The sequence below is a fragment of the Lissotriton vulgaris genome, chromosome 7 (assembly GCF_964263255.1).
Source record: "Lissotriton vulgaris chromosome 7, aLisVul1.2, whole genome shotgun sequence".
Classification (NCBI taxonomy): Eukaryota; Metazoa; Chordata; class Amphibia; order Caudata; family Salamandridae; genus Lissotriton; species Lissotriton vulgaris.
In genome coordinates, this window is record NC_141695.1 from 276,150,897 (window position 1) to 276,163,450 (window position 12,554).

General features: G+C 47.9%; 1 protein-coding gene across 1 annotated transcript in view; it reads right to left on the reverse strand.

Moving 5' to 3' along the window:
- The window catches only part of LOC147701387 (uncharacterized), a 194,049-nt gene that overhangs the window by 111,981 nt on the left and 69,514 nt on the right, over nt 1–12,554 (reverse strand). The window contains exons 26-29 of the mRNA XM_086929343.1: nt 11,602–12,194; nt 6,281–6,842; nt 1,059–1,258; nt 217–609 (exon numbers count right to left, since the gene is read on the reverse strand). Of these exons, the coding sequence (XP_086785469.1) occupies nt 217–609; nt 1,059–1,258; nt 6,281–6,842; nt 11,602–12,194 (1,748 nt within the window). The remainder of the gene's footprint in view (nt 1–216; nt 610–1,058; nt 1,259–6,280; nt 6,843–11,601; nt 12,195–12,554) is intronic.

The following is a 12,554-nucleotide window of genomic DNA, read 5'->3' on the forward strand; positions in this document are numbered from 1 at the left end:
TTGCTTTGGCCTTGAATGCTGTCTAAATTTTCCTATGTCAATTTTAAAAGTTGGATTGTTACACACCAATAAAAAAAAAAATTCTTCAAAACTGTGGTTGGATTATGTTGTGAAGTTCTTGCATCTGGGGAGGGAGCTTTTGAACAGTGAATCAGGTGAACATGACTAGTATGGAACTGTCTATCATTTATAATACAGATAAAGTGTTAATCTTACCAGAGGAACCTTTCCTTGTTCAAAGACCAGCTTGAAGTTCTCATCAGTGCTGCTCAGCCAGACGGTGACGCGGTACACAAAGGACACTTTGGGGTTCTGGTAGCGTCTGTTCTCTGCCACCACCCGGTAGGAGAATCCTGAAGCAGCGATTGAGCCCTGGCTGATCTCGTAGGCACAGGTCCCCATGAAATTGGCTACAGTCCCATCAAAGGTGTGGTAGTGTGGGTCTCCGGTCACCGTGCAGATTGCCCACGGGCTCTGGCACCCTAGCTTCCCATTCTTCACTGCACACTCCTGTCGCTGGGCACAACTGCTGCTAGCACAGCGGAAGTTACCAGTGGAGTCACAGCGGCACCTCTTGGAGCAGTCAGAGAGCCAGATGTATTCTCCAACCTGTGAGACAGAGAAAGGGGATTATATGGAGAGGAAACTGAAGACAAAGTAATTCCATGCATGGATAACATGTGACAGCGAGAGATAGAAGGTTACAGAGAGGAAAGAGACAGGCAAGACACGACATGCTCAGACAAAAGAACACACAGATAGTATAGGCCATACTTACAGGACAGGACAGACATTCATGGAAAAGACATGCAAAAAGGAAGATAAGCAGAGATTGGAGGGAAATAGATAGATAGATAGATAGATAGATAGATAGATAGATAGATAGATAGATAGATAGATAGATAGATAGATAGATAGATAGATAGATAGATAGATAGATAGATAGATAGACAGACAAAGAGAACAAGGCTCTAAGAGAATAGGAGGAGACTGAACAAAAGATATATTTGAAATGTGAAATTATTCATCTGCAATACCAGTGCTGAAGTTATACTCACGCTGTAGTACATCCCCTCGTGCTGACAGCCGCACTCCTCCGCTCTCACGCAGTTGTCGCCACTTCTCTGGTACCCATCATCACATACGCAGCCCTCGGAGCAGGTGGCATCACAGTGTGAGAGCAAAGATGAGGAGACACAGGAGTCCTGACACCTCCGATGGCAAAGTTCATAGTGGCTGTTGGTTGGACACTCTATGCCTGCAGATACCAAAAGGAATACATTGTCTGTTAGAAAGCGCTAACAAACTTAGCAGTCAGAAAATGCAGTATTACAGACACTATTAGTTCCAAAAGACGAAAAGCATAACCTATCACATGACCACTGCAGACAACAGCCTTTACCTAACACATGACCATTGCAGACACAGCCTTTACCTATCACATGAACACTGCAGACAACAGCCTTTACCTATCACATTACCACTGCAGACAACAGCCTTTACCTATTACATGACCAATGCGGACACCAGTCTTTACCTATCCCATTAAGAAAGGAGACACCAGTCTTTAGCTATCACATAACCAAAGCAGACACCCCCCATAACTTATCACATGACCGATGAAATCACCAGCCTTCATAATCAATGCAGACACAAGCCTTTACCTATCACGCGATCAATGCAGGCACCAGTCTTTAACTATTGAATTAAAGTGACATATTATCCTACTACTTTACATGAACTCTTTGTGATAATGTGAAGTTTTTTGCCGGTCTGCACATGTCACATCATGTAGCAGATGAGGTTTTCCTAAACCAGTGGGAGCAGCAAAAGAGCTGCAGGTAATTACAGTGGTGAGACAGCAATGTTTGTGGAATAGGGCAAGTGCTTAATTTGAGCCAGTGGTGTCCAGTGCACAACATCAGCACTTAATTGTCAGCACCGGCTCTCGTGACAGTTCAACACAAGGTGGCGGTGTCTGTTTAATTTTGGAATGAGCACAACAACTGTGTTTATTAAGTCAAATTGCATTGAAAATGAAAAATACCCTCCTCCATGCCATTATTATGTCTTTGTGTGGCCTGAAATAGTTTGAATTGTCACGCTAGTAGGAGTGTAATGGATAGGTGTTATGTTGGTATTGTCAGTGGCAGCGCTGGCAGGGTCACTACATGGCACAGGCTGCAATAGTCTTCTCAGAAGGGACCTGACATTTGTTACAAATTAAGCACTGACAGGGCAGTCATGAAAGACTGACATAGAATATTTAATTTGCCTTTCTCGATTGCCAGACTTGTCACCCCAACAATGCTCAAGCATCTTTGTTTGAAACTGACCCTTACACCACTTAATTGACGCTTTGGAGTCAATGGATGCCATGAATCTTAATGCAAGCACCAAAATGATAGAAAATCATCCAATTCCAGGTCGGCATTAAATGACAGCTCTAGTTGGATTACCTTAGGACATGGATCCCTCTGCACCATTGTTGCTCCATTTTGTGTTGTGTTGTCCTGCACAGGTCTTGCCTATTCAGGTGTTTATCCCTCCACAAGCGCACCGCCCAACTACTGTTAAACATATGCAGTGGACATTGTAGGGCATTGTTTTGGGACTACTTTCTTATTTCTTTAAAAGCCCTCCTGTTTTTACTAGCAACAGCCGGTTGTACCAATGACGCTGCCTGTACGATGCTTTTGCTCAACGAATGCCTCTCGAATGTCTAGATAGCAAATATTTATATTTACAAACACACACTCTTGCACCGTAATCGTCTATATTACGCTCAGCTGGGGATTTTTGATTTCGGCTCACAGAAGCGTTTTGTTTTTTACCATCTTGCCTCCCATAGGGATATTTGAATAATCAGCACTTTTTGATGTGGTGCTCGTCTTGCCCTTTATCTTTTAGCTGTGTCTGCAACTGGTTTCTTGGATATTTGCTGTTACTTCTCTGCAGTGCTTTAAATGGGCCGGTACTCACCGGTACTGAGTACCGGCACTTCTACATTTTCGGGCCCTCAGTACCGGCACTTCTCATTAGCCAAGGGAGAGTACCGGTCCCCTAATAGTTGCACTGCAGGCTCCGATTGTTTATCTCCTGTAACACAGGTCAGATGCCGCTCTGCCTCTCAGGAACTTGTAAGAGCGCCAAGCCTCCTGCAGTCGCTGTTGGAGATTTCAGCAGCGTCCATGTGAATGGCCCCAGACTGCAGGGGTCTAAGAGGGCCTGCTGTGCCTCACGCTGTGCTTAACAGTGCAGGTGTTTATCTTTCCACGAGGTCGATAATTGGCTTAAGTGACTAAAACCCACATCAAAAATTCGGGCTGCAGAGCAAGTACTTTGCATTACTTTAACTGGAACTGAACATGCAGTTAAGGCAGTTTCCTTTAAGATCCTGGCAATTGTTTAAAATGTATTTAAAGAACTGTCTGGCGACGGGTGTGAGGGAAGTTGAACCCATTAATCGATCAGAAGGGCAGCAAACAGGGAGGGAGGTGAAAGTGTGAGAGATCATCAGAAGATTCTTCGGAGCATATGCTTTAAAGAAATATAAGGCGTGACAGACCCCTAGAGACCCTCTCGTGATAACATCTGCCTTATTTACAAGTTGGGGGCGTGGGCATAGCGATGGTGGTCGCCACAATTGCACGTTATAGATGGTGTCCGTGTATCATGGCAGTGTATGTGTGTGTCATCTTAGAAAGGGATACGAACAGGACTATTTATTGTCTGAGCAAAAACACAAGTGGGAAGGGTCGTGTATAGCATGGCACTGTTGAGGATGCGAAGTCGCCCGGAAACATGGTTGGGACCGGAACTGAGGGAAGTTCAGGTAAGACGTGAGGAGGAAGTAAAGATGGCACTGGGTGATCTACAACTTAGCTGTGCATTTATAAAAACAGAGACGGGTATTTCACGGCCCTGATTTAGGCAAGATCAGAGTTTAAAGTGAGAACTTGTAGAGCTGTGCCTTGGAAAATGTACGGTTACGAGCGGACTAGAGCGAGTTGTGTATAAACTAGAAGGTCGTGGTGTTTTGGCACATGTCGCTGCTTTATTTCGTCCAAGACTTTGGGTAGTGTTTGATGTTTAGTACTAATTAAGTCCGTAGGATTGCGATCAGTCTTAGCATATTTAGGAGTTGCCAAGGTTACAAGGAATTGGAAAGTATTGTGCGCAAGATACCGGGGCGCTTCTGCCTCTTTGGTCCTCTAGCTGGATAAGGCAGCACTTGGGGTCAATGGATTTGTCCGTAGTTAGATAGCGAGAGTGCTCTTTTCGATAATTCACAGTTTGAAGGATCAGAAGGAGATTGTTGCTAGGGATGCTGTCCGACAGAGCGCGGTCTTTGCAAAGGAGCTCATATTTCGAAATGTTTTGTAAATGTGTAGTATGGCGGAGAGGGCCGTAGTCTTGAAGGTCCTGATCGCTGAGTTGGTATTCTATTTACTGTGGCGAAACCTTGAAGTCTTGGTACATGTAGAGAGAAGTACGTTTCTCAACAGAATTTAAATATTCGTTGTACACTCTTCTTCCTAGTTGAGACCAATAAAGCAGCTCTACTCAAGCGTTTCGTATAGTAATAAAACTTTGCTCTAAGATGTGGTTCCATAAAACGTATCAAAATACTGACATTTTAAACCGAGGACCGGCTTAAGTGGTGTACATTGCTTGAGAATATGCATTGATGTGTATTTTAAACATTTCTTTCCATACAGAGGGAAAAGGGTTTGTTACCTCCTGTTTCTTATTGGCATTTATTCTATTGGCATTTATTCTTTGATTGGTGCTGTTCAGCAAAGAGCTTGTTGCATTTAATTATATGATGCCGGGATGTGACAGTCAGCATGTACCTATACAAGCCTTACCATATATCTCGCCAGCTACCTGTGAAGGCATTTCTGAAATAAGTAAACTTTATTCCATCAGCTAGTTGCTGCAATTGATATAGAAGTCATTATGTATCATCATATGTCGCCATAAGCCCCACCCCTAGCCCCGCCCACTAACCACGCCCCTAACGCATATTAATGAGTACCTGCATTTATTATTTTCCATTTAAAGCACTGCTTCTCTGGCTCAATCATGTGCCCAGGGTCGGACTGGCCAAAGCGGGTACCGGGCATTTCCTTGGTGGGCCACCAGGGTGCGGGGCGGTTTTGGACCCCTGGGGGCCGTTATTGTTACAGGACCGCTTTTGCAGCATAGTTGCAATATCGGCTTCTGTAACAAAATCGTTCGAAACCGGCCCTGGCAAACATCTCGACGGCACCCCCAACTCCCTGGGGGCCGGCTGAGCACTTTGCCAGGGCCGGTTTTGGTTTCCAGTCCGGTCCTCATTGTGCCGTATTCGTGGCGGTTCCATTACGAAGAAACAGGGCTGACAAGCGCACTCCATGAAAGATAGACACAAATAAACAAACAGTGGCAAAACCTAAAGGTGTCAACATACAGCTAAAGAACATTCATATTAACAATGCCAGAGGCTCATCGATATGCCATTGTCAAGAGACATTGGCTTTGCCAATGATTGTTGTTCATGCTACCCTTTCTTGTTGCGCTCCCATCACTTCTCTTTCTTTCCTTCTCTAGCCCTTCTATCATCTTACTCGTTTTTAATTCTCAGACGTTCCCCATTGCTCTGCTACACTGCTAAGCACCTCCTGTCAATTTAACTCCCCGTCATGATACAGACCCCCAGGCAGGCAGTTGTAAAAAGCAAACACAAAAAACAATAGAACGTGTCTCTTTTTTTAAAAAAACTGCAGCGGATGTAACACAATATGAGGTCCTTCAATTCCCACAGCCTCGGTGCCACTGCACCAGCAGCTACACTCCCGGATTCACATCCGGAAGTTAGAGAGGCGAGCAAACAGATTGGCCCATACAATACGAAAGGCCACTTGGCGCTATGTTAGCCGATGTTTCGAAAGACAAAATTGAATGTACTGTAATAAAAAGAAAAATCTTCAGTTTCAGAAGGTGCTAATGTCTGTAGCTTCATGAATGTGCATTTGGAGCTGTCACCATATGTGAAACTAGAGAATTACGGATGCCGGCCTGTACCACAGACTGCTTGTAAGCAAAGTGGTTAATTTTTGAAACAATGTTGGCTAGAACTCAGAGGCATTCTACATACAGGTTTTACCAATAAAGCATTTAACAAATGTACATTGAACACACACATAATTTCATTATTGCTTAAAAGTGTATCCTGTTCTTCTTTTCTCTGGCAGAGTTGATTCACTCCCTTAAAACGAAGAACTACTTCACTCACCACAGAAGGAGCTGTTCCTCCAGCTGCCAATGGCCACATTGGAGGCCTGGCAGGCGGCCGCGTAGGTTTGAACGGCATGGCACAGGACGGTGCTGTTCCTTTCAGTCAGGCAGTGGTCGTAGACACAGTCAGAGTAGTAGTGAGCCGGGTTGATCTTTGAGTGACAGGAGGAGAAGGGCCCTCTGGGGTCTTGGATGATCCAACAGGCTCTCTTGGAGGCCATCATCTTGTCTGCACTGCAGACGGGGCAGTCACCTGAGCAGCCGTGGTCACAGCTAGTGCTGCTTTCAGAAACCCAGCTGGAACCAAAGGTGAAGGCGTTAGTAATGACAGACCCACTTCGGGTAGTAAAGTCATCGGACACCACCCCGTTGAAGTTCCCACATAGACCACTGGTTTGGCCTCGGAATCGAGCAGGAAGTGTCAGGAAGACGCTGTAGACCATGTCATAGTTGACTGTAAGGCCAAAGTCTGTTTTCAGCACCGTGTAGTCCCCACTTTTAAAGATGACGATTCTTCCACTGTTGATATTCACTGGCAGAGTCTGAATGATTCCATTGATCTGATGGAGAGAGTTACAGTGAGTGGCTCGTTATTAAAGGTGATGGTTGCTCTGGCCATAAAGACAATTACCAAACAAACAAACACGTTTTCCTATGCCTTTTCACCAGATGGGACCATTGTGAGTTGTCTTTTTAAAGTGACTTGTTTCGTGGTTTTTAGGTGCCAAGAGACATCTCTATAATACTGAAGCTTTGATACCTAGGTCCCTCACCTGACCCTGGTGTCCCCACCACATGCTCACCTTTAGCTGCGGTATGGATAACCTTGTCACAATAAACGTAACTGCACTTTTAAAACATTTACAGCTCAACATTAGCCTGCCCCAACTAGAATTATTGTCTTTACAAGTCACCTGTACAACTATTTCTGCCGTGATGAGCACATCAGCAATCCGGCATGCAGTTAGCTACTTTACATATATAAAGCACCCTAAGCTGTGCTCTCGCGAGAATAGGTGTTTCTTAATTCGATAAACCATACCATAACCAAGCTACACAAGACCGGAAATAAACAAAAGAAAGAAAGATCACAGGTGTAATGTTGGGGGCCCAGGGCCCTCATGCTAGAGAATGACTGACACAGACAAAAACAGCTACATAGTGCAACTGGCCCAGAGCACGTGCGCTCGGCCTCTTTTATTAGACCTGTGTCACCTGACCAGTGACATCAGTGGTGGGTGGGTGTTTAGTGTAGGGCATACAAGAACACTAGACTGCTGACTGTGACCCTGGGTCACTACATCCATCCCAAACTTCGGGGAAAATTGAAAACAAAAGAAAGTCCAACCTATGGGAGAGAAAAGTGTAGTTCGCAAAAACCACACGACCAAGTTCCACCTGTGGGAAAGAAAATGTACATACGAAATAACACTGGACTCTATACTTTGAAGTGAGTCTCTTTGGTGGATTGCAGGTCGCAGATGGTGTAGTTGCTGCATCCGGGACTCATGAGTCACTGTGGCATGGTTTGCCGTTGTTTGGCGGGTCCTATCTTCTGTCTGCGCCGCCTGGACATTGTCCTTTGCCTTGTCTTTGTTTCACACCACTGTTGACCGTTGGTAGCTAGATAGAAGGGTGACGTAATCCGAGTATTGTTTGTCTTCTCGGTTCTCCTCTTCAGTCCTGGTACTTGGTGATGTCTCGGGGCAGGCTTCAAAGTATTTCTGGGCAGATGAAAGGAGTAGGTGCATACATCCCTCTCACTAGGATGCCCCTCTTCGCCGGTGTTCTTCTCTCACAAGATGTCCGGGAGGACCTCTTTGCCAGGCTTCCACTGGACTGGTGTTGTCGGCCATGTTGCTCCACCATAGCCTTCGGGCCGTGAGCGGGGCGCTCCACGATCTTCACCATTGTGTCCTAGTTCCACCTGAAAGTTACGCTGTTGACTCTTTTCTTGCACACAAAGCTTCCCCCTCAGTGGGTCTTGCAGACGCACTGTCGTGGATCCGTCTCTCTTGCGGGACTTGCTACCACCAAAGTCCCTTGAAGCCTTTGCTTCTTGGGCTGCCACGGGTTGGTGTGGAGTGGTCAGTTCCTCAGCCGGATGTGTGAGCACTCTCGCCATCCAATCTTCTGCTCAACCCCAAAGGTAGATTGTTATCAACAGTCCAAAACTTGCCCTCTTCTGCGATTGCCACATGGATGGATGGCTTGTAGGTGGATATCTTTGACTTATGCCGCCGGTGTTCCTGCCAGGCCTTCTTCTCCACTGCACTCCGGTGTTCTGGTGCATGTCGCCATCTTCTCCTGATATTTGTGTGAGTTGGCTGGTCACACCTCTTCTCTTCTTGTGATCTTCTAGTGGCACTCACTACCCTTCTTCTCCTCCATTCCTTTCACGACGTGGTCGGTCCCATTTCTTTTCTTCAACCACCCAGGCCATCTCCGTGTGGCGTGCACTCCACACGAATCTCCCTGGTTGCGTCCTACCCTTAGGACACGCCTTCTCTTCTTCCGATGGCCAAACCAGGCATCGCACCTTTCTTCCTGTCGCTCCTTCTTTACTTCGGGTCGGTGTCATCAGACCTCTTCTGGGTCCCGTCCATGGACCTCTTCTTGATCTATTCAGTTACTCTGCATTTGATCTTCTGGCATATCTTCGCAGTCGTGATCTTCTGACTGTCACCTTCTCCTTCTCTTTTCCGGGTGACCCTCTGACTGGTCATCTTCTCCTTTTCTTTCTGGGAGACCAACTGACTGGTCATCTTCTTTTCTTTCTGGGCGACCAACTGACTGGTCATCTTCTCCTTTTCTTTCTGGGCGACCAACTGACTGGTCATCTTCTACTTTTCTTTCGGGGTGACCAACTGACTGGTCATCTTCTCCTTTTCTTTCTGGGCGACGAACTGACTGATCATCTTCTCCTTTTCTTTCTGGGCGACCAATTGACTGGTCACCTTCTCCTTTTCTTTCTGGGCGACCAACTGACTGGTCATCTTCTCCTTCTCTTTCGGGCGACCAGACGACTGGTCCGCATCTGGCGGTGACTTTTTGGTAAGTCATCTTCGCTGTGACCCACTGACAGGTCTCCGAGGACGCGATCCCTGCGTTACTCGGTCGTGGTGGCGTGGAGTTCCTTCACTCCTTGCGCGATCCTGCGCAATGCTGTGCTGTCCTGATGTGTGGAGTTCCTTCACTCCTTGCGCGTTCTGCGCAGTGCTGTTCGGTCCGGAGGTGTGGAGTTCCGCCACTCCTTGCGCGGTCCTGGAGTTTCCGGCGATGTCTCCTGGCGCGTCCCTGAAGGTTTTGGCGCGTTCCTGCGCTGTCTGGTGAGGCAGTGTTCATGTTCTTCTGGCATATTCCTGCGCAGTTCTATGCTGTCCTGTGTCACTGGGCAGTGACGGTGGGCTTGTGAACACTGTGGTTTGTGTTGATGCGCAGTCACCTCGTGCTTTGCTTGTCTTTGTGCTCTTCTGTGCTTCAGTGGAGGTGCCTTGATTTTCTTGCTGTAGGTCACAGCAGCCTGAGATTGCTTCTGTGGCAGAATGCTGGTGGCTCTTGACCCTGTGCGTAGCTACAGTCCGGGGGTGACTGCTGGTAATCAGGCTTGGTTAAGGTGCTTCCCTTGTGACCCTGTCCATTGTTAGAGGCATATTCTCGTGTTGGGGACATGACAGGGTGTGGACACTGTGTGCAATGTGTTTTGTGCAGCGGGTGCAGTGCTGCGATTTCGCCACTAGGTGGCAGTGCTGGATAGCTCCTGTTGGCAGTCTGTGTCTTTATGTGCTGCCCTGGAGCTTCGTTCGGATTTTCCCAGATGAATCTGAGCTGCCGGTGCTGGGCTACGTGGACGACAGGTAGGTCCTTTTTTATTTCACTTGTCTCTGAGAGGGAGAGTGAGCATATGCCGATACCAGCCTCCCTACGTTCATGGCAATGTACTTGGGGCTCCCCTGGCCTCTGGAAGGCTTCCTCTTCTTTCTCCCCGCTCCCTGCCCCTCGGCGCAGGCAAAGTGTTCACAGGCTTTGGGGGAGGGGGTAACTCTGAGCGCTGTGGGCAGTCTCGTGCGCATTGAGCATTAGTGCTTCCTTTCCTTGCAGCGAGTGTTGCTTTGATGATCCTTCCCTCCCCGCCGCAGGCAATGTCCTACTTGGGCGGCGCAGGGGGTGGGGAGAGCACGGATGGAGTCCGCTCTTACCAGACACTGATTCTATGTTCCTCCTCTCCCCGCCGCCTTTACATCACACGCGGCGCGGGGAGAAGTTGAAGCTTTGCGGGTGGCTCCGCTTTCAGTGTGTTGGCGCCCAGCAGCTCCCCTCCACGCTGCGGGAGCTCTACGGTAGTTTATTCACCCCGCCGCTGCCCTTTATACACGCGGCAGGGGACGCTGAAAGCAGGCCACGGGTGGGCTCCACTGGCTTCGCTTTATTACCGGGCAAACAGCTGGCACGCCTCACATTGCTTGAGGCACCATGTACAGTTTATAGCTGGTGGGCTCCGCTGAATATTCTTTGGTTATTAGGCGCCTGGCAGCTCCCCTCATGCTGCCGGCGCTCTTCGTTGCCGGTTTTTCACCCCTTTGCCGCACTTCTTACATGCGACGGGGGAAACGCTGCAGGCAGGCCGCGGGTGGGCTCCGCTGGTCCTGCTTACTTATGGGGCTCAGTATGTATCGGTAGCGGGTAGCCTCTGCTCTGTGTTTTTCGGTGGTGCCGGCTGGCGGCCGCCATCATGTAGTTCTGACCGTTGCGGGTGGGCTCCGCTTTCGATATCGGTCACTGCTAGAGGCTCACCTTCGGCCGATGGGCCTCTCTTGATCTGCGGGTGGGCTCCGCTTCAGTCACTACACGGTGGGGCCTCATTGGCGGCCGACGCGGGTGGGCTCCGGTCGGTCCACTATACTTTCTCCTCCCGGCGGAAGGCTCACACTGGGCATGGAGGTGCGGGGTGGACTCCCGGTCACCTCCTTGTGGATCTTCAGGCCCGGGGCAGAAATCCACAACAAATTTGAGCAAAGATGTCTAAACCTATCGGAGTCAGAAACAAGAACTGTGTCTAAAGCAGCTGGGCTATTCTTAGGTACGGCTAACAGCCTGTCGTGGCCCTGGTAAGCCAACCATCATTGTGAGCAAAAGAAAAACGATGAGAGACCATATCCAACATAGCCATCTAACCAAGTCAGCACCGTGAAGAAAAGCATCATTTCAGAGCTTTAATGAACACTGTTTGCTGCTCAGAAAACATGGGTAAGTTATTAACAAGGAAGTATGTGCGAAGTTGGCATACATTAGGATGACTTCATCCAATCTATAACTTACCTCAACTGTGCCACGCTTTCCACTCTGGAGATGTATCTGGGTCTGATACACAGAAACAAAGACCTCCTTGGTCACCGCCACCTGCAGGCCCGGCAGCTTTTCATTCTTCACCTCCACTCTGAAGAAGGGCAGAGAACCATTGGTGCCTTGTACTTCAGACAGGACGTACTTGCAGGTGCCCTGGAAATCAAACCTTCTCCCATCGAAGCTGGTGTAATGAGGGTCTCCTGAGGCCCGGCAGATACCATCAGGCAGAACATGGCAGCCATAGACGCCTTTGACAGTGGTGCAAGTCTCACCAGTGGCACAAGATGAGAGTGAACACTGGACAGTCCTGGTGGACCCATCACACCGGCACAAAGTCTGGCAGTTGTCCTGTTTCCAGAAAGTGCCTCCTGCTTTGAAGTATTTGCCGTTTTCTGTGCAGCCGCACTGACTCTGTGGCACACAGTCAGTGCCACTTAGAACAAACCCGCTCTCACACTGGCATCCTTCCTTGCACTGACCGCGGCAGACGGTTGAGGCATTGGCACAGGTAGCAGGGCAAGAAGATCCACATAACTCGTACTTCTGATTACTGGGACATGTAATGCCTGTAAAATAAAAATGGCATTAAATTGAGACCTACATGGATACTTGGTGCTGATCAATGTACAGTCTGAAAAACTGTACAAATATAATTACAATAAGAAATACAACATATTTCTGACACCACTACTACTGCTACTATCACTACTATTGCTACTTAACATTGATTATGATAGCAAAAAAAAAATAAGGTGGACTACCAGAGCAGTGTCCTTGGAGCACTGTATACACATCACAGATGTTTCTGTGTTTCTCATAGCTTTGGAAGTAATACATAAAACAGGGACGTGGAAACATTGACTCATTGGTTCCTACAACCAGCAGTAGAATTCACTAGAGCCTTCTTTTCAAGAACAGTTCCTAAT